Source organism: Lepisosteus platostomus, chromosome 10 (genome assembly GCF_059453375.1).
Source record: "Lepisosteus platostomus isolate fLepPlt1 chromosome 10, fLepPlt1.hap1, whole genome shotgun sequence".
Classification (NCBI taxonomy): Eukaryota; Metazoa; Chordata; class Actinopteri; order Semionotiformes; family Lepisosteidae; genus Lepisosteus; species Lepisosteus platostomus.
In genome coordinates this window covers 12,779,480-12,798,684 of record NC_142620.1, presented here as the reverse complement: position 1 = coordinate 12,798,684, position 19,205 = coordinate 12,779,480, and the positions used below count along the sequence as shown (strand labels likewise).

The following is a 19,205-nucleotide window of genomic DNA, read 5'->3' as shown; positions in this document are numbered from 1 at the left end:
CCTGCATCTGCTGACCCATGAGTCAATACTGACTTCTGGAACTACAGTATGACCAGATAACAGGAGCAAAAGAGTATAGTAAATTAGCCTTAACATTAGGCATGTACCAAAACATGTAACAGGTTAGACTTGGCAAATGTGATCTGATTTAGTAGATAATTCAACTAGATTATTTAATGGGTGGTTTTAAGATAAGATGACTTTATTAGCCATATACAATTTCTTGCATTAGGAATTCATATTTTTTCACATACCCCAGCTTGCTCTCCATGAGACACAAAACAAGGGATAGAAGCTTGGGGTCAGAGTGCAGGGTCAGCCATTGTACAGTGCCCCTGGAGCAGTTGGAGTTAAGGGCCTTGCTCAGGTGCCCAACAGAGTAGGATTCCTCTGCCGGCTGCGGGATATGAACCGGATATGAATCTTCCAGCCACAGGCGCAGATCCTTAGCCACAGAGCCACCGCTCCGCCCAGCACATTTTGAGATGGGCCAACACAATTACAATAGTATTTATACTGAAATGTATAGGGTCAGTAGTTTAATCCATATTTTTGTGAATGAATCAAATCCAGTAGTGTAGAGACAAATTCCAGGTTATAACACAATAGGAACTCAAACTTATTACAGTTTAATAAAAATTGATGATAATGCCTCATGGACTGACGTTACACAACATGGAAGACAATCCGTGCACACTGGAAAGCATGTTGCTGTGCGTTATCTTTCCTTAAAAAGCGTGATGAAAAATTAGAGTAAACCTCTTTGGTAAGACCCAGCTGGGACCAACTGTTCTCTCCGTAGTTCTCATGTTATGTTATCACTGAACAAAAAGCTTACCATTTTGTGAAGTGATTCAAAGGCAAAAAAAAAGTATTATCTTCATTGGATAGGTTGTACAACAAAGTTAATAGTTTACTTCTTTCCAAATCATCAAGTTTGCAAAAGAAATGGTGACGGAGATCCCAAAATGTATCAGTGTTCAAGAAATAGAATAACTCCACCAAATTAACACATTTGCAATTACATAAGCTATCTCACATCACAAACAACTGTTTTACAAGTAGAAGCTATTATGCATAGGCCTCTGCTCCATCAAAGTATGCAGATGCAAAAGCCACTCCTGACTCAGTTTTTACTGTCAACAGCAATAACTTTCACTTGAATCCCTGACACATAAAAAGGGACTGAACAATATCTAATAGTTGGTCAGCTGTCTTCCAACTGCAGCGTATACCAAAATGTTTGGTCCAGTAAAACTAACTGTACTTCTTCTATCGTGTGTATGAAATGCACTCAGCCTTTCCAAAATAACCTTTTCTGAGAATATTACTGAAAACCCAAGCAATGTTTTATGCGTTTTAGGTTTTTTACACATTATCAGAATAATTAGTAGTGCCATTTTGCTTAGATTGAGAGCAAAGATGAACATGTAAAGTGGTCTCTTAAAGGTCTGAGTGCTTTTAGGCTAGGCTGAATGCATTTAATGGTTTTGCCACTTACTGTAGGTTGCATCAGGTTTTTTCTACTTATAATCTTCACTGTGCATTTGCCTGAGTCTTGCATCCTCTTTTGATTCAGGCCTCCTGTGCTTTACATTGCATTTATCCCCTAATGGAAATATGAAAGGTTTACTGTGTTAGAGCCCTATTTGCTGTTTTCAACTATTCCCTTTCCTTCACATCGTTTACCCCACCTTGACATTTTACAGTAATACTCTGACACCTTCTCAAGCTTCACTATTGTACCTCTATTTCAAAATGTATTAATTTTACCAATCTTTCCTTGCATGTTTGTTGGATAAGCACTGATGTGATAAACACATTCATGTAGTTGCAGCATCCATTGATGCCCTTTGTTGGGTAATGCAGATATTTTATAGAACAGGGACCTGCCACCTTTACCAAAGACATCCCTGCATGGGAGAAAATAACTGAAGTTGAAGTGCAGCTCACATTAAATTGGAGAAAAATCTGAACTTTCCAGGTACCAAACTGCTCTCTAATTCCAAATATATTTCCAGGTGCTTTCAGTTCATTCACGTGAAACTGTAGAAATGTAAAGATCAATACAGTTTCTCCCACAGTTAAGTGGGGATATTAATGAAGAAAATATGTGCTCATCATTTTTATATTACTAAAAAATAACCTAAACCTAACAGACAGTAGAAGCACACTTTGATGATTTGAAAAGTACTGTATGTTGGCTTCAACAATGTGAATTTCCAGTCCCTAATCTGTTAATTGTAATAGTAATGTGGTACATAACTAATATATCAGAAGTCTTCAGTTTTTGAAGAGTGAAAAGATAAACTGACTTTTTATACCTCTACAATTGCTGCTGAAATGTGCATTGCCTACTAGTGATGGCATATTTTCTCTATACCTGGCTTGTGAATCATTTGACATCAAGCCACAGTAAACTAAGCTCTGGAATTTTCCCCCAATTCCATATACATCTGCTGCATTACAACTGGTTTTGTTTTATGAATATATACAGATGTTTCACTTTTAGAAACCAAAAGGTCTTATAAATAAAAGATCAAATTAGCACATAGATTAAGTGGTTTCCATACTTTTTTCTGCACCTGTGGAGTAGGATTTAGCTACAGAGAATAATCTCAGATTTCTCCCTTTAGCTACCTAGTGGTGTCTGTGCCAAATGACAGATCCCGTCAGTCAAATTTTAGTACAAGTGCCCAAAGCTGACAATTCTATGCTTTCTTTCTGTCTGTCATGCTCCTCAGTGGCCCAGAGGATCCCGCACTGCCAGTGCAGAGACTTTTACAGAGTCAGTTCTTCTTCCTCTCTGGCTCTTCCTGGGTCTCTGCTTGTGGGCTGGGAAAAGCGTGGTGATACAAGTGCTTGTGACTGGCCGCAGCATTGTACAGCTTGTATAGAGCCTGCGGACAAAGGAGAGCACAAGTCAGGCTGAAAAACAGCATGCCGAGCTACAATCTCAAAAACCAGTCAGATGCTTAAAAAGAAAGTGTTATTTTGAAAATCAAGATGGGCATATACTCTTTTTGCTGTTTATGTTTAGATTCCTTGGCGTGGTTGCAGCTTTTGACCACTTGGTGACTCTGTGCTGGTAGCTATCAGATCCCTGAACTGAACAAATTACCAGCCTAATTGGTCTTCAAAATCTTTCTTCACAATCTCATCTTTTAAAACAGGTAATTCAAGGTGACTAATAATACATTTAATTGATATAACTAAAAGAGAAAGTCAAGAGAAGTAAAAGAGAAGTCAAGGAAGTTAAAAATGACTAAATAGGAGAAATATAGGTAATCAAACGGGGTCAGAGACTTCTGAGTTAAAGCCGTTTCCACCACAAACCCTGATGTGCGCTCAGGGATCTGAGGTATGAAACAGTGAAAATGTTCCGGCGATAGTGATATCAAGATCCCTACTAAGGAACAGGACAAAAATGTGCCACAAACCTTGGCTACTTACCTCGTTAGTGCTTCCCTAAATGACGGCAGAAAAGAAACAGAAAGAGAGAGCATCTTAAAACAACAGTGCAGAGAGCAAGTGTGGCAGCTCGTGAAAAAAGGAACTTGTGCATTCCTGTTACAGAAAGCTGTTAAACTCGTCGCATTTCATATGGCATATTTCCCTGAAGCAACCGGTTGAAAGTAAAAAAAAAAGACCGAAGGGGAGAAGAGCTTTAGTACCATTTGAAACAGTTCTTCTTTTATGAGTGTGAGTTAGTATCAGTGATGTATTAACTTTTAACGGTCTCCGGTTTCCAGAAAGGAACAACCAGAAGAATGACAAGGTCGCACTCTAGTGGTCTGATGTGGTAACACATTTATTATATCCTGTTGCTCTTCATGTCATAAAACAGCAAACAAAATGTAAAGACCTGCTTGGATTGGAAGGGATAATGCTGTACAACTTCACTTTTATGTTCCTTTTTTTTTAAACTGAGTAGTTTTTCTACATTGTAAGCAGGCCTTAGAAACATTTAGTAAAAATGTGGATCATGCCCTACAGTAGCATGTTTTTTCCCCATACAGATAGACATGAAAGCCAGGAGATACTTTAAATTAATCTGATTAGTTCTGTGCTTGCAAAGGAATGCTGAAGGCATTGTAATATTAGAATAAATAAGAACTAATAAATAATGTAAGGCTTCTATTTTGATTAAGGGATAATTGGACTCTCAGCGTTTTATGTGCCTGAACACATACTGTACTTTACAAACAGGCTTTTTTAATGTATAAAATAACAGAAAATCACTTCACTCATAGAAGTGAAGAAGGCAGGTTTTTAGGATGTGGTGATTTGCAAAATAGAAGTACCTGCAGGCTTCTGAATACATTAAACAAGAAACACACATAGTGTATTCTGCACTAGTCTAGACTAGTCTGGGCCATGTAATTGGCCAGCTGTGACCAGGATTCCCTGAGCAGACATCCTCAAAAAAAGATGAACACTGCTGAAGTTAACTGGGGATTGGAGTTTGATGGGGTTATCCAAGTGCAGTAGTGATCCCTGTGGCTTGTCAGGTGCCTGTGAGCTTTCCAGGCTATTGCTGAGAACTGCATTCCCCCCCTGATGCTTTCAGAGGTTGGTGCTGTGGGCATGCAAAGTGAGAAGGAGATGGTCTGTGTATCTGTGAGCATGTTTGTCTTTATTTCCTCCGTGCTAGGGTCCTAGGATCCTAGCAACGAGGCTGGGTACATGGAGAACTGGCTATTCCAACATCAGTGCACTCTGAAAAGAGAGGGGACGGGTGATCTGCAGTACCTGGTCCCAGAGTGCTCCTGCCACCTGGTCGATGACGGCACCCAGCTCCCGGTACTCCCCGGAGTAGCGGATGTAGGCCCACGTGCAGAGGGTGATGAGCGCCAGGCCCAGGATCATGTTGCACAGGCTGGCGATGACGTCGACGCCCACGAAGCCCGTCACGCCCGCCACCACGTACATCACGAAGATGACGACAAAGAGGGTGGCCGGGGTGCGCGCGGCGTGGAAGATGTTCTTGGAGTCGTTGTGCTTGATGTACTGCACGAAGACCTCGTCGATCTCGGCCTCCAGCTGCTGCAGGTAGCGCCGGCTGAACTCCTCGCCCCCCATCTTCTTCACGCCCCGGAACAGGCGCAGCGCCTCCTCCCGCAGGGCCGCGTGCCGCGCCTGCAGCTCGCTGGGGGCCAGGAAGGGCCTGTCGCCCCCACACACCTGGAGGAACAAGCAGCACGCAGGCTCAGAGGACTCCTGCACCTCCTGGGAGGCACAGTATGGCCAGCTCCTTGTCAAGCCATGTGAAATGCCCTTACTGTGCATCTCGGGGGATCACTGCCTTTTGTTGTCCCACATGGGAAATTTCAGCTACAAGATATAACACACTACACACTTACTTAAGTACACTTAACAGAAGTAACAGACATACATGTGTAGTATGATGAGAAAGGAAAAATAAAGTAAAATATACAATCAATTGTCCAAATTAAGCAGGATAACAGCTGTGGGGGGAAAAGATCGCTTAGTTCTACTAGGCTGGATTCTGGGTAGCCTAAATCAACGCCCTGATGGAAGGAGCTCAGCTTGACTGTGCCAGAGGTGCTCATGCAGGATGTCAGAGGTTAGGGTCTTATGCGTGTTTCCACATTCTGAAACTTTATAAAAACAACTTACATGAGGGCCTGCAAAATAGCTAATGGCTTACAGTTTGTGAGAACCTAATTACATTCCTGGATCTGCTTTTGATCCAAATGGAGGAGGAGAAGAATTCATGTGGCAGGTGCCACTTTGCCTGTAAGAGCCAGAGATCTTGACATGAGACTGAGTTAGCCGGAGCCTTGTCATAGAGGAAGCCTTCTTTTCTTCACTCCTGAGACGGACATGATCTTTCACTAGCCGTTTCATTTCGTCCATAAGACCTTTAAGTGCTGGTAGGTCAGAAAGTAGTACAGAACATCTTAGGGAGACCACATGGGATGGGATTTTTATGTCCCTATCTTGGTATGAAATGGACAAGAAAGAGAGGACCAGAGCACCTGGGTTGTTGGTACATTTGTTTTTTGTAATCTCAGTACAGTTAGACTTTAAAACTGGTCTGACATTTCACGCAGAGGAGCGATGCTATCTAATTCTTAGGAATTCCTTTTACAAACCCCTCTCCTTTATTTTATTAAGTGTTAATACAGTGCTTACAGACAGACCTATTACGGAAATAAGAGGAACATAAATACTATGCATACCAAGTAATTTAAGTTTAAATCTTTTTTGGCAAGATTATTATGCAGCAAGTATTGTGCTGGTGTCTGGAATTTAATGTCTTGGCTTGAAATCAGCTTGAAAGTTTTTGCCTTAATTTACTTCACTTAATAATGCCCTAGTGGGAAGCACTAGTTGAGGGAAAGTTTTTTGCTGGCAGCAGCTGTTAGTGTTTGATTTACTGTACGGCCTGGCCAGTACTACGGCAGCAGATACAGGTAGTCGCGGAGTGGACGTGTGAGCGGGCGTGCGTGTGGGCTGTGTTGTTTCCTCGCGCTCTCACCTCCTCCATCTTTTTGTTGTACAGGTCCTTGGCTGCTGCTACTGCTGCCAGGTTGTTGGCTTCTGCTGTCGCCTGAAGCAGAAGAGAGACGAGAGAGGAGGTCACAAGCGCTTAATCCGTCTTAAAAAGGGTGGCGAGGGTAAAAGTTAGAGTGTACCTTAATTTAAGACCAAAAGTCCACAGACAGGATACTGATATCAAAGCAAAGCGACCACGACAATTGGTGTCAGTGCAAATTTAGATTCCCTGTCCATGCCATACTAACAGTTATCAGTACACAAAACTTAATTTGCCATATACATTTTTGTCGTCTGTAATATAAAATGGGGGTTCTGCTCCCTGGTGAATTTCCCTTTATTCAATATATCAGTGCTGTAGCACCCTTGGTCTATTCAAAACCATTCAATATCCACCTGTTTTCTGTGATGGTGAAATTTAAAAGATTACCTGCAGCATGGACTTTGGATGCGGCAGTTCTTCCCCTTGGTAGATCTTTATGTAAGCCTAAAACAAATAAGAGTACAGGAGAATCAAGCCTTTCAAGCATTTCTTTTTATCATCTTTTCATAAAGTGGTACTAATGGTATGGTACCTTTTAATAGTAAAAGACATGCAGAACAAAGGTGAGGATATGTGTTTCAGGTATTAGGAAATACATAAAGTATATATACAGTATAGGACAAGCAGGCCTAAATAATTGTATATAATATAATTGAATATCTGCATCTAGTTGCATATGCAAATATGCACTGAATTTCTGATAAGATTTTTGCTGTGGATTTTCGTGAAGATCCGTTCCCGTCTAAACTCAGTAAGCAACTTTTGGTAGAAGTATGTGGCAGTTATCCTAAATGTTTTCGAAGAAAGAGGTTTTTAACTGTCTGCTTGGTAGCCTGCTTTTTGAAGAACATTTTCTCAATAACGACCCAAAATTTGAATATACAAGTAAATAAGAATATAAGAATTCTGAATCTAGACAAGGTTTCGATTTATTCTAAAATATCGGGGGGGGGGGAGCGCAGTCAACAGACCCACCAGTAATGTCAGTGCAGAGATCTCATCTTAAGACTTGATTTTTTTCCCCTCAGTACTAAGAATTCCCTGGACAAAGTCAAGAAGATTTTACAGGGTTACGAACCCGTTTTAATAACCCCTGTGTTAAGGAATCCCATAAAAGTTTCCTTCTTCCTTTCTTTGGAAGAATTCTGGACCTATTTCCAACACGGCCACAAACTCAGTGGGAAGAGGAGAAGAATGGGACAGAAGACAGAAGAGGGGTGACAGTGGTGCGCTGCTCCTTTGTCGTGCCACTGCTGGGAAAGTGCAGTGGGTGAGAATTGAAAGAACACATTCTGCACAGAGCACCCGCTGTTCACCTTAAAGTACTCCAGAAGGCCTCGGCAGGTGATGTTGTTGCCATTTATCTCCTTAACATCCAGGTTCTCTGGGCTGAGGAGCCAGGGGACCAAGACCTTTAAGTTATTAATGAATTCCCCATCGATCTCTGAGCACACAGGAAAAGAGGTTATTAGTGCACACCCTAGTAAGCACCCAAAACACTGTCAGGAGAGTGTTTGCATGATTTAAATTAATAATACTTCAAACACAAAAACAAAGCTTCATAGTAAAATAAATATCCAGGATAAATGTATACATACCCAATAGGGGGCACTGTAATCTACACACATCATTATAATAATGCCAGTAACTAGAAAGATGATGCAAGAGAAATGTCTGTGGTTGTAATTCAGAGTACTAAATGAATAATATGACCTGCTATCATTAAAATGTGACACTTGCTGTTTTTGCCAATCAAAGTCACTCTTTGTAAGAATATGAAAAGGGACTGTATTTATTACTGCATCATACAACATACCTGTAATTCAATATTTTAGATTTTATAGGTATGTACATCAAATTACAATAAATAATTATTAGTCACAATAAATATGATGAAATAGCTTACAAAACTCTGTGCTTTGAATTCTTCTGGTTGAGATCATATTTTCAGTGTCATTTCCAGGGTTTAATTGTGCTGTCAGTACCCTTGAGGCTAGAGAGATTCCAGGGTAGGTACCTTTGAGTCTGCCGTCGAAGTGTGGGTTGGTAGCTACTTTGAGGCCGGGATGTGGCAGGAGGAAACAGGAGATGTTGGTGAAGCAGGAGTGGATGTGTTTCCGCACGTTCTGCAGCTCCTCGTGCTGGTTCTCAGAGATCTGTGCGCATAACACAACCGTATCACTCCTCCCCTATTTTAGTCATTGGGGCATGTAGTAGTAAAATACAAGAGGAGAGTTTGGGCCTGAAAGTCTAGGTCAGGGGTCTCCAGGCCCTGTAATGAAGAACTCCAAGCCAGTGGGTTTTATAGATAACCAATAAATAACTAGTTGCTAAAGACTTGGCACTAATTTCATTGTGATCATTGCAGCAACTGATTCATTAAATTTAGTCATGTAATTTGGGAAAATTGCAAAACATCTCCACCATTGTTGTGGTTTGACTGTAGAGCTGACCACACGTTCAAACATCTCAAGGTAAACTCTAGGAACAAATTCAGTTGAAAAATATCTTAACGAGAATATATATACATGTGATTGTTTGATTTGAATTGTGATTAAATGCATCAACACTCGATTTTTTGTTTTAATTCATGGATGCACAATGAGGTCCTGAATTTGGTTTAATTTATTTGGTCTGAGATATTTTACCTGTCGATATGTTGCTCAGATCAGAAACATAAGTAGATAAAGGGAGTGAACTATAACACTACAACACCATTGGCTTCTGACCTTAAGCCTCTTCTCCAGGAACTTCATGCCCCCTTCCTGCCCATAAGAAAACTCATAAGGGAAGCTCCAGTCCCGAACCAGGAATATCATTGACTGCAAGAGGGAAACACAGGGGCTTGTCAGTCCCGTTCCACCAATCCAGGGCCCAAAGTACAAAGGAGTGCAAATATTTTATATGAACAAGACAAAAACAGTCTTAATAACAGAACAAAATGTTTTTAAATAGAGTTGCAGGTGGCCTACCTGAAAAGGTTTCAGGAAAGTCTCCTCCATGGCCAGTCTGCCATACTCAGTGAAGAGCTTTCAAATAAAATCGTTTTTGAAGGAGTTTAGTTTCTACAGCTCATAGAAATGAGAGGCAATGTCAAGTTCTGAGGCATTTTGTACTGTCCTGTAATGATGGATATTAACTGATAATGAAAATGGCGCTGTGATATATACAAATTGTATTGAGTAATGAGACAACCTCGAGTCTGATGAAGGAAACCTTCTAACTCAACACAATCTCTTCCTCTTTTCTGGCATCCTACCCACCCTCTAAAACGATGTTAACTCCCAGTAATCTTATTATACTAAGCACAGATATAGGGTTTTTACAGAAACACAATCCATAGTTGAAATATTATTAGGTACATGTAGTAAAACAGAGATTTATGAAAAGAAAAACCATTACATACTTAAAATATATACATAACAGAAGACATTTATACAAACGTTAAGAAAGATTACAAATGAGAAGAAACCATCTGGCCCGTCAAGCTTATGTGGTTGTTAGTAGGTAATCGATCCATGGATCTCATTCAGCTATTTTCTTAAAAGAAGCCAGGATATTGGTTCGAACATGCTTGGGTAATTTGTCCCAGACTCCCACAACCTTTTGTGTAAAAAAGTGTAATCTATTCTCAGTAGTCCTGATGAAGCACTGATGCAGACCAAGTAACTTTCTCATTGCATGCCTGTCTGCATAGTACTCTCCTCCTGGCGTTCAGAGAAGAGACATAAAATAGAACCTAATACCTGTAAATGCTGCAGATCATCCTCTTGTACGTTCTGAGATATGTTGTACACCTGGGTAACACAAAACAGAGTCACCAATCCACTAATGAGTAGAGCATTAAACAGCATTATAAATGCTTAGTGATCTCTTACCACAAGCCTCATTAAAGCGAATTAAAAAATATAATCCCACAATAATAACTGTATCTAAATTTACATTTAATTTCTAAATTTAAAACAAGATTTCCATGAACCTTTTAAGTATGGAATGATAAAATATGGAAAAATGATCTTTTCCCCTCTTTTCTTATTCCAGGCTTAATCCAGTACCATCTAGAGGAGCTCCACAGAATGGCTGCAATTCTGACGGTCATTACAAAGTACATCTAATATTTTTGCCTGGGTCTCAAAAGAACTAAAAATGTTAATGATAGATGGGGGTGGTACTGTACCTGCATGGAGCTGATCATGGTACTAAGTGCAAACACAGTAGCGGAGTCCCTCAGTGTTGACTGGCTGTCAAAGGTACCCTGGGTGTCCATCAGGAGTACTGCCACCTACAGGCCATATTAGAAACCACAAGAAAGGTTCTGTTAAATATATCTGCACTAAGCGTCCTCAGATTAAAGGGGAACTGCAACGCTGGTTTCATATTTCGGGGTTAGAAAGAATCAGAATTGATGAGATTTCAAACCACATTGAAAGTAAAATGTACAGAGTAACTTGTAAAACGAGGCAACAAAACATCTGGTGAGGTGAAGTGACCTTATTTCATTGTAAACAAGCAGGCTTGTGAAGACATCTCTTTTAATCCAATAGAAATATTGCTCTCAATTGTACTGTTTTGACTTGTTAGCTCTGCATGTGGATCACGTTGTGAAATATCTGCTGCACAATCATTACTTATTCGCTAGTACTCTGCATTACATTAGTCAGTACAGTAACTAGTGAGCAGGAAGGGCTGCAATTTGCAAGAGCTCTTGCTTTCGGCAGTGGCAAGACCAAGACAACAGTTTGCGACATCATGGCGATTTACAGGACTATGACAAAGTTCACGATTTTGTGCTTAATTCAAAATGTGTACAATTTTTCTGTACTGTCAATGAATTTATTTTGTTACATATGTCTAAGAAATTGGGACTGCAGTTCCCCTTTAAAGCTTGGACGGTGACGTCTTTTCTCGAATGCAGAAATACCATTCAATACCCACTAAATGCCAGTTTATAGGTGATGGCATTTGGGCATCGTGGCATTTGGGTTCCCACCTTCCTGCCATCTGGCTTGTCCACCAGGAAGACTTCATTCCAGATCTGAATGCCAGTGGTCTCCCGCTCAGACCCCCCTCTCCAAGAGAAGCCAGTCAGAGGCTCGTCCGGTGCTCCTAGCCAGTCCTCTGAGCCCTGCGCAAACAAACAGGCCAGCAGTCACTTCCACTAACAAATATTCTCTCCATCTTTGTGTAACAGATTAAGAAATGGACATTGTAGATTGTTGTCTATCATGGCAAGAAACGGGAAGTTCGTGACCGCCCAATTTAGAAGTCAACTCAACTGGCTGGCTGGAGGCTCTTACCTGGTTGTACATGTAGCGCAGCATGAAGTCCATGAGGAAAGACTTGCCTTTGCGAAAGGCGCCCGCCACAGAGATGGCCACCACCTCCCGCTCCCTCACGGCCTCGTTCAACAGAATCCGGCTCAGGGCTGCTTCGTCGAGCTCGAAGGAGTGGTCGTCTTTCACCACCAGCACCTGCACCGGCTCAGCCCCGCCCACGGGCTCCTCCTCCTCCGAGCTCCAGTCGTAGACCCCCTTGTCGGAGAAGCCTCCCGCTAGGAAGAGCGCATGCGGCAGGGTTAGCCCACAAATAGTGGGCTCAGACTCACGCCACGCGAACGTACGAGAACAGCTTTCGGCACATTTCCGTTAGGAATACCACAGTAACGGAGCCGCCAGAAATAAACTGGGTTTGGTGATCAAGGAGGCCATCAAATGAGATGTGATTTAGCTAACATCCCTTCTGACAAATTGTGATCTAACCTATCTTATTGTGTAAAGAATGATGAAGCACTGTAAGATTAGCAAACATTAGGTCACCAAAGGTTATGATGGTGAACTGACTGATATGTCACAACAATACAATAATAGGGGAGTTGTTAAAATTGGTTTATATCATGGTATGTCGCTAGTGGCTGTGTTGCATAATGACATAGAGATTTTATTGGCTCAGTATGGCATATTCTGAGGGCTTATGGTGCTTGTCAGAGGAAAAAATACTGTTTGCACTGAATTCACAGATCATTCTTTGTATATAGAATGCTACATACGTATGCCAGTTTACAGATGTTTAAACTGAAGACGTACTCCTGAAGAAGGCTACACAGCCTAAATGTGGTGTTTCATTTAGTTTCTTTTCAGCATGGAATAAACTTTTACTGGTTCCTTGGCAGCCTACACATGCTTGATGCAGCTACATACTTGATCTTATACATATATCCTGCCCTATCAAAATATGAGAATATAAAATTCCATAGGATTTGGCCAAACTAGAATATCCAAATCACTGTAGTTAGATAGCCCAGCATATGTAATGACCCATGATTCCAAAGTACTACAAAGCAGTAGCAAACTAGCCCTTTTTCTTCTTTCATGCTGTGCTACACAGTAGAAGGCTGATGTATGTGACTTCACGAGTGGTATGCTTTTAGTGCACATGGTTGTGTGGTGTATACTCAAAGGCAACATCAGACCTACCTAATGTGTCACATTTCTGCAGCCTCTGAGTTTACAAGCAGTGGTTGGCAGATGCAAATTCTAGCCAGGGTAAATACCGCAATCAAAGGGACAGGTGGAAGATTTCACAACTTTTGAGAAGACCCATGTCTTGATAGACAAATGTAGATACCATGCGTCCACTTGTTTAATCGCTGCTGGAAGTGGACTTATCCACTAATAGGTACATTACAGTATATGGAAAGTTTTGGTAGGGGTACATACATGTACACCTATGTATCTATGTATTTATGTATATGCATTATTCAAAAATATGCAACACTAGGTACAAAGAAGGTGATAGGGGAGACATATTGCTTGTTCTTATTCACTGTAATCCCTACTTTCACAACTATTTTTGTAACTCTGAACAAATAATGGTTTCAAGTTATGTAATATACTGCAGACATTGGTGTTTAAGTCTCACTTGGGTGTGTACTGTATATACAGTATATATCTATGCTTTCCAACTTTTCGGTTCACATATACAACTCACATGACATGAAGTTTGAATCTAAACTAATCCAGTACGTTAAAAGGTACACATTGGAATTAAACGTTTACATCTTGCCACATTCATTATTGAATGATTATGAGGACCGCTCATTTTCCTTGTTTTTTATTTGTTCCAAAAATAATACATCCTGATTAGCTTTACCCAGCTCATGAGACAGTATGGGAAACGGAGAAAATTGTCAGTGCAGCATAGAGGTGGAAATGTATTCCTCAAAGAACAAAAAAAAAATTTGTGAAGATGTGTGAGACCCACACAGTTCCTTATCAGAAGTGTAAATACTTTCCCACCAAGGAGAGTGTTCCCAATCTTTCTACCATCCTATTGAAAGCTACTCCCGGTTTCTGGAAAATGTGCCTCGTTAGAAGCCGAACCTATGAACTGCAGTATAATTGACAAGCAGTTAAAAATCAATAGATTCCATCACCAACAGAGTAGCATGTTAAAGCCATTAATGATAAATGTTTATCGTCTGTTTCAGATTGCTAAGTGGGTGGTGCAATAGGTAGGCTTTCCAGGCAATGACTCAGTATAAATGCCCTTACTGCATGTACTTACTGGCCAACAAGTAGGCTGCACAGCACAAGCAAATAGGCCAAAGAGATGAACGAGTCATAACAGCAAGGGAATGTGTCTTGAGAAAAAATATTTTGTAGAAAATTCCTTTTTTGGGATGTGGGAAGGCTGTGGTACTAAAAAAATGGGAAAAAATGTAAGAAATCTTTGGCCTGCTGACGAGAACAATGCAGACAAACAGCAAGCTAAAGGCAACCCATGACTCTGAAACTGCTCCCAGAAGAAACAGCATAGTGGGCCAAACATCTGGAATGTGCTTTTGAAGCCAGACAGGTAGTAGAAAGGATGAATAACAAACTGGACTATGATTGCAGAATTAAAGATACAGAATAATAATTGATGTGCCAGAATCTTTCTCTTTGTCTGATTAGTCTATCAAACTGACTATATGTGGTCTTAACACAGAAATCAAATCCCAGCTTGACGTATTCAGCTTTTGGATACACTACAATCTACAGTTGATCCAGTCAGGAAAAGGAAAACTATCCCATCAATCTGTCTTCTGACCAAAGAACTAGACACATCCCAGTGACAACTGTGTATGGAGCAAGCAGACGCTCCAGATGCTAAATCTGTTTAAAACCCAGGGGCACAGATTATTACTGGAGTGGAAGTTTGTATGGGCTGACACGGCTCTTGATTACTTTAATCTGCAAATTAAGTTTGTAAACAGAAAAGCAGACTATTTCAAATTAACTCAAGTTGTGATTTAGAATGCTTTGCCACATGGTGCTTTATATTAACAAGATGTTTTGTCATTGTTGTGGCACATAAACTACAATAAAGAGAAAAACATAAAACAGAATTGAACTACTGTATTTCTGGGGAAAAACACATTTTTTTAAGTACCATCTTTACATTAAAATAGTTTAGAGGCAACTGACCAAGCCAAGAACTAATCAAACTATGGAAACTTGTCAGCTTCCTCACACTGATCTGATTCTGGCACAGTAGCCTCTTCACCATGTTTTATTTCTAGTTATTTAGATTTTTTAGATGTTCTTCCCAATCAGATGTGCAGTCATTTCATCAAACAATTGCAGACAGAAAACTCCATCTGCCATGTATGTAGGAGCAGGTTTCAAAGATGATGTGATAAGATGTCTTGCAAATATTGACAATGATCCCTACAGCCCACTTGTCTTATTTATTGCGTCTATATTGTGGTAGTCCTAAAAAACAAACCCACTTAATTACATTATTTGGGGTTTGAGGGTATTGGTATTATTTAGCTTGCAGACAGAAAATGCATATCTACCCTCCCTGCACTAAAAAGTACTAGATAGTGAAATGAAAGCAAAATGCATGCGGAGCCTGCTCTCAATAATCTTTCAACGAATCTGTGCAGAGAAACCAGGCTGCTAATGGATCATGTGTCTGTCAGCAGCTCCGTCTACAGGTGATCTTTAAATAGTCAAGCATACTAGATACCTCAATTTAAGGCCCGAAACACAGTACTACACCAAATGTCAAAACGGCTGCATAATGTTTAATGTTTTATGTATGTATTTTAATACAATTAAACAAATTGGTTGATACGTCTCTTGTCATTGATTTTTAATACCAATGTTATTTTCAACTAAGATAAATACTTCTAATTCTGAAACGGACATACGTAAACCCTCTGCAGCAAGCTCATAGCATACAAATGTTCTGTGGGATGTTATTGGTGTATTATTGGACTATACGGTTGTGAATTAATTCTATTAGAAGACAAGGCGTGACTTAACAACACTCTGCTCCCAAGCCTTTTTCTCAAACTCCTATTTGTTTCCTGTGCAGCACACAGTCAAGCTGGGTTGGATTTCGGATTCTGCCTCACGCTGCTGGCCATATAGAAAGTATAAGATGCATTATGTGGCTGTTGCACCTTGTAGCACTGCATTTGTGAGCAGAAAAGCAGCCGGGGATAGGCCTACACTACTCTGGGTCCAGGCGAGGCTTATTATTATTACAGGAGCTGACGGTGCAGTGCTGAACAGGGCCAGCAGTGTATCTCAAGCAAGATGAACATGGTACCAGGGTGAATACTGGTGATGGGTCTGCACAAAGCAGACAATCTGGAATTGCAGACACCAAGCATCTCCTCCATTATTAATGTGCATAATGCCTCATGCAAACACACATACAGTACACACGGGCATCACTGGTACTCACCAGAACTGCTCCAGTTCCCACCCCTTGCATTTCAAATGTGTTGTTTTGTCAAAAACACGGATAAATAAGAAAGAAGAGCTCACCCCAGCTGTTCCTTTCCTTACGATTCCTGGCCATGGTCCTGTAGGTGCTGTTTTCAGCCCTCTGTGTGCCTGTGTTATTTGTGGTGAATGGGGAAAAAAAAATCCGTCAGTGTGCATGTAGACGTAGGAGGCTCCCTTCGCGATCTGCTCTGAAGATGCTCTCGGCAGCGGGAGGGTGATGGAGCCTCATTTTCAACTCGCAGCTGCATTAGCAGAGAAGTGTCGGCAGGGGGAGGCGTACGGACACGAAACCTTTCGGCTAACATCGGAAAATCCCGCTGGATAGATTAATTACCTTTGCGATGGAAAACTACCGCTTTCCCTGGGCGTTTTTATCAAGCTTTTAAGCACATAATTAACACTATATTAGTGGTTGATGCTTTACCTATTGAAACAGAATATTTTTTGCATTCAAAACAACGGTGAAGGTGATCACAGAGGTTTATTTTCTTGACATTTCGGTCATATTTGATTCGGTAAATGACTTTTACCCAGAAGGCCTGGAACATGTATAAGCTTGTATTCTAACACGTATGTCCAGGTGTGTAACCTGCGCCTGTTTTGAAATGTGACTCACAACATAAATCAAACTCCGTCACTGGGGTATTTGAAGTCGAAGCTGCATCAAGTTCAGTTGAAACTACAGTCAATACACGACGGAAGGTACAATAAAGACACATGCTGGCTATAAACTATCAATTGTTATTTGTGGACGAGTATTATTATTTTTCTTATTTTTGTAGTATTAACCTGCAGCCTCATACAGGTAACAATCGTTTGTGAAGACGTCTTCTTTACAAAGGTAAAAGATGTGGCTTTCGAGGGAAGAAAAGTGTTTCACTGATTCAATTTCACTGGCATTCATTAAATTTCTGATGTGCGCACAAATATGGATAACTTCCCTGGCAGACTACGATTTTAACGCAGTTTGCCTTTCATAATGATAGCCGTCAGGATTTACCTACTCGGCGATAAGAGCAGGCCACCTTTGAATGTTAAGGACTTTTTTACAATAGGAATATTTTTTTTTACATATTTGATATCTGCTTTACTGTATAGCAAACGTGACTTTAATGTAATTCTGAAATAATGCGTTGATGAAACTCACAATGATATTAACAACTCCTGTACCCCCACATGTAGCTCCCCACTCAAATGTAGGTAATTTCCATGCACGGAGAATTATGTAACAAGTACATTGGAAACGTTTTAGACTGTAGCTTCAAAATGTTTAAAATGCACTCTACCAAACCTTTAAGAAAGATGTATTATCTTCTTGAATAAACGTCGCTACCCATTACTTCCTTAAGACAGAAACGGAGAATTAAGTAAATGCAATTAATCTTACAGAAAGTTAAGTTGCTTTGCAAGTATAAAAACTTCATGGTGTATATATCCACGTTCAACGGGATAATGCAAATTCTGCAAAGTTTTATACATGGAGTTGTAGACCTAACTACTCCTCATTTTTTAAAATCTGGATTGGTTTGAAGCATATTCACCGGTAGATGGCGGTATGTGCCCATTCCCAATATAATCTGTCGCAATCCATAGCCTGGAGCATCAAATGACGCTCCTTCAACTGGAATGCAGCCTGCTGTTTTAATTGTTTTACTTATGAGACCATTCTGACCCAGGACAGCGAAGAAAACACCCTTTTTATCAGATGGTTTGTCTTTTTTTGTTTATTTTTTTCCACTGCCACGTTTCTTTTCACTTTTTTATGAGAAGGTCTCCAGCAGCAGTTTTCGGGGGCGCTGGAAGCATCGGGAAGTAGAGGAAGAAAATATTTCAGACAAATTTCGATTTTTTTGTTGTTGTCCTTGTTGTTTTCGAATTACGCGGGGCGCGAAACGACTGCCGGCCGCCTGCTTGTTTTGGTGGCTGCCGCCGAGGGGTCAGACATCAGGCTGGCCGTGTTGTCATCGGGAGGAAGTGACATTGGATGTCAACGTCGAAAGTGAGGCGGAGTAGAGGACTGAGAAGTGCCAGTGGAGCTGCTCGCTTAGGGGAGAGATATACATTTTTTGAGGACAAAAAAAAAACACCTTCTCAATTCGACGTCTGATCGTTTTCAAAGACTCGAGAAAGTGTCCGAACCGAAGCCCTTGGCGTCGATCATCCCTAAACAAGGTATTTAAGAGTTTAGCTGTGTTTCGGGATGCGTGTGCTTCGTGCACGGACGGTGTGCAAGCATCTAGCTACTAGAGAAATTGTTCATTAGTATATACATATCCTTATATGACGATTAACACTGTCGAGCAATTTAAGCCAGCTCACGTTCACCTGCTTTTTAATGCAGCCTGTTCGTGGTTATGTAAATTGTAACTACATTTAATGTGTGTTTTTACAGTAATTTAGCTAGAGCTATACTGTATATAGTATATATAGAGTACGTGTAGTATACAAGTTTGTTTATACCGCTACTTTAAAAAAAATATGGAGTTGTAACATCGCAAAGAACCTACTTAATGTCAGCAGAAACCTACAGCTAAATTGCCCAGTGTTTGTGTATAGTGCTGAATTTAAAATGGAGTTGTAGTAGCGTGGTATTCATTCTCAATTACGCTAAAAACAAGAAGACTTGCAGCTAGTAGCACTATGAGGTAGACGTGCGTTTTCTGTGCTTTTGAGCTTTTCCGTTGCGCAGTAGCTTTGCTCACATATTTTAGCCGTGGGTCCCGCTTATATCTGTTTATAGTGTCCTGATGTGTGTGCCAGTGTTTCACACTCACTTTTCTCTCTTCGCAGCAGGAAATGGACCAGAAGCCATATTTGGAAATAAGAACTTTCCTTCTTTAAGAAATAAAATCCCGAAG

General features: G+C 40.6%; 1 protein-coding gene across 2 annotated transcripts; it reads right to left on the bottom strand.

Annotated features, from left to right (window-relative positions):
* Positions 1-608: 608 nt before the first annotated feature.
* On the bottom strand, positions 609-19,204 carry atl1 (atlastin GTPase 1). Of its 2 annotated transcripts, XM_088648274.1 has the most exons (15): positions 19,122-19,204; positions 16,387-16,455; positions 11,863-12,116; positions 11,556-11,690; positions 10,743-10,847; positions 10,312-10,362; positions 9,538-9,594; positions 9,295-9,387; positions 8,583-8,721; positions 7,882-8,009; positions 6,953-7,009; positions 6,506-6,577; positions 4,753-5,184; positions 3,454-3,468; positions 609-2,900 (listed from the first exon to the last, which is right to left on the bottom strand). In XM_088648274.1, exons 2-15 carry the CDS (start codon positions 16,418-16,420, stop codon positions 2,790-2,792), a joined length of 1,683 nt encoding a protein of 560 aa, XP_088504400.1. In that variant the 5' UTR covers positions 16,421-16,455; positions 19,122-19,204; the 3' UTR covers positions 609-2,789. The 2 variants fall into 2 exon arrangements, with proteins under 2 accessions (XP_088504400.1, XP_088504401.1); XM_088648275.1 differs by lacking the exons at positions 3,454-3,468; positions 19,122-19,204 and having other exon boundaries at positions 16,387-16,584.
* Position 19,205: the final 1 nt, after the last annotated feature.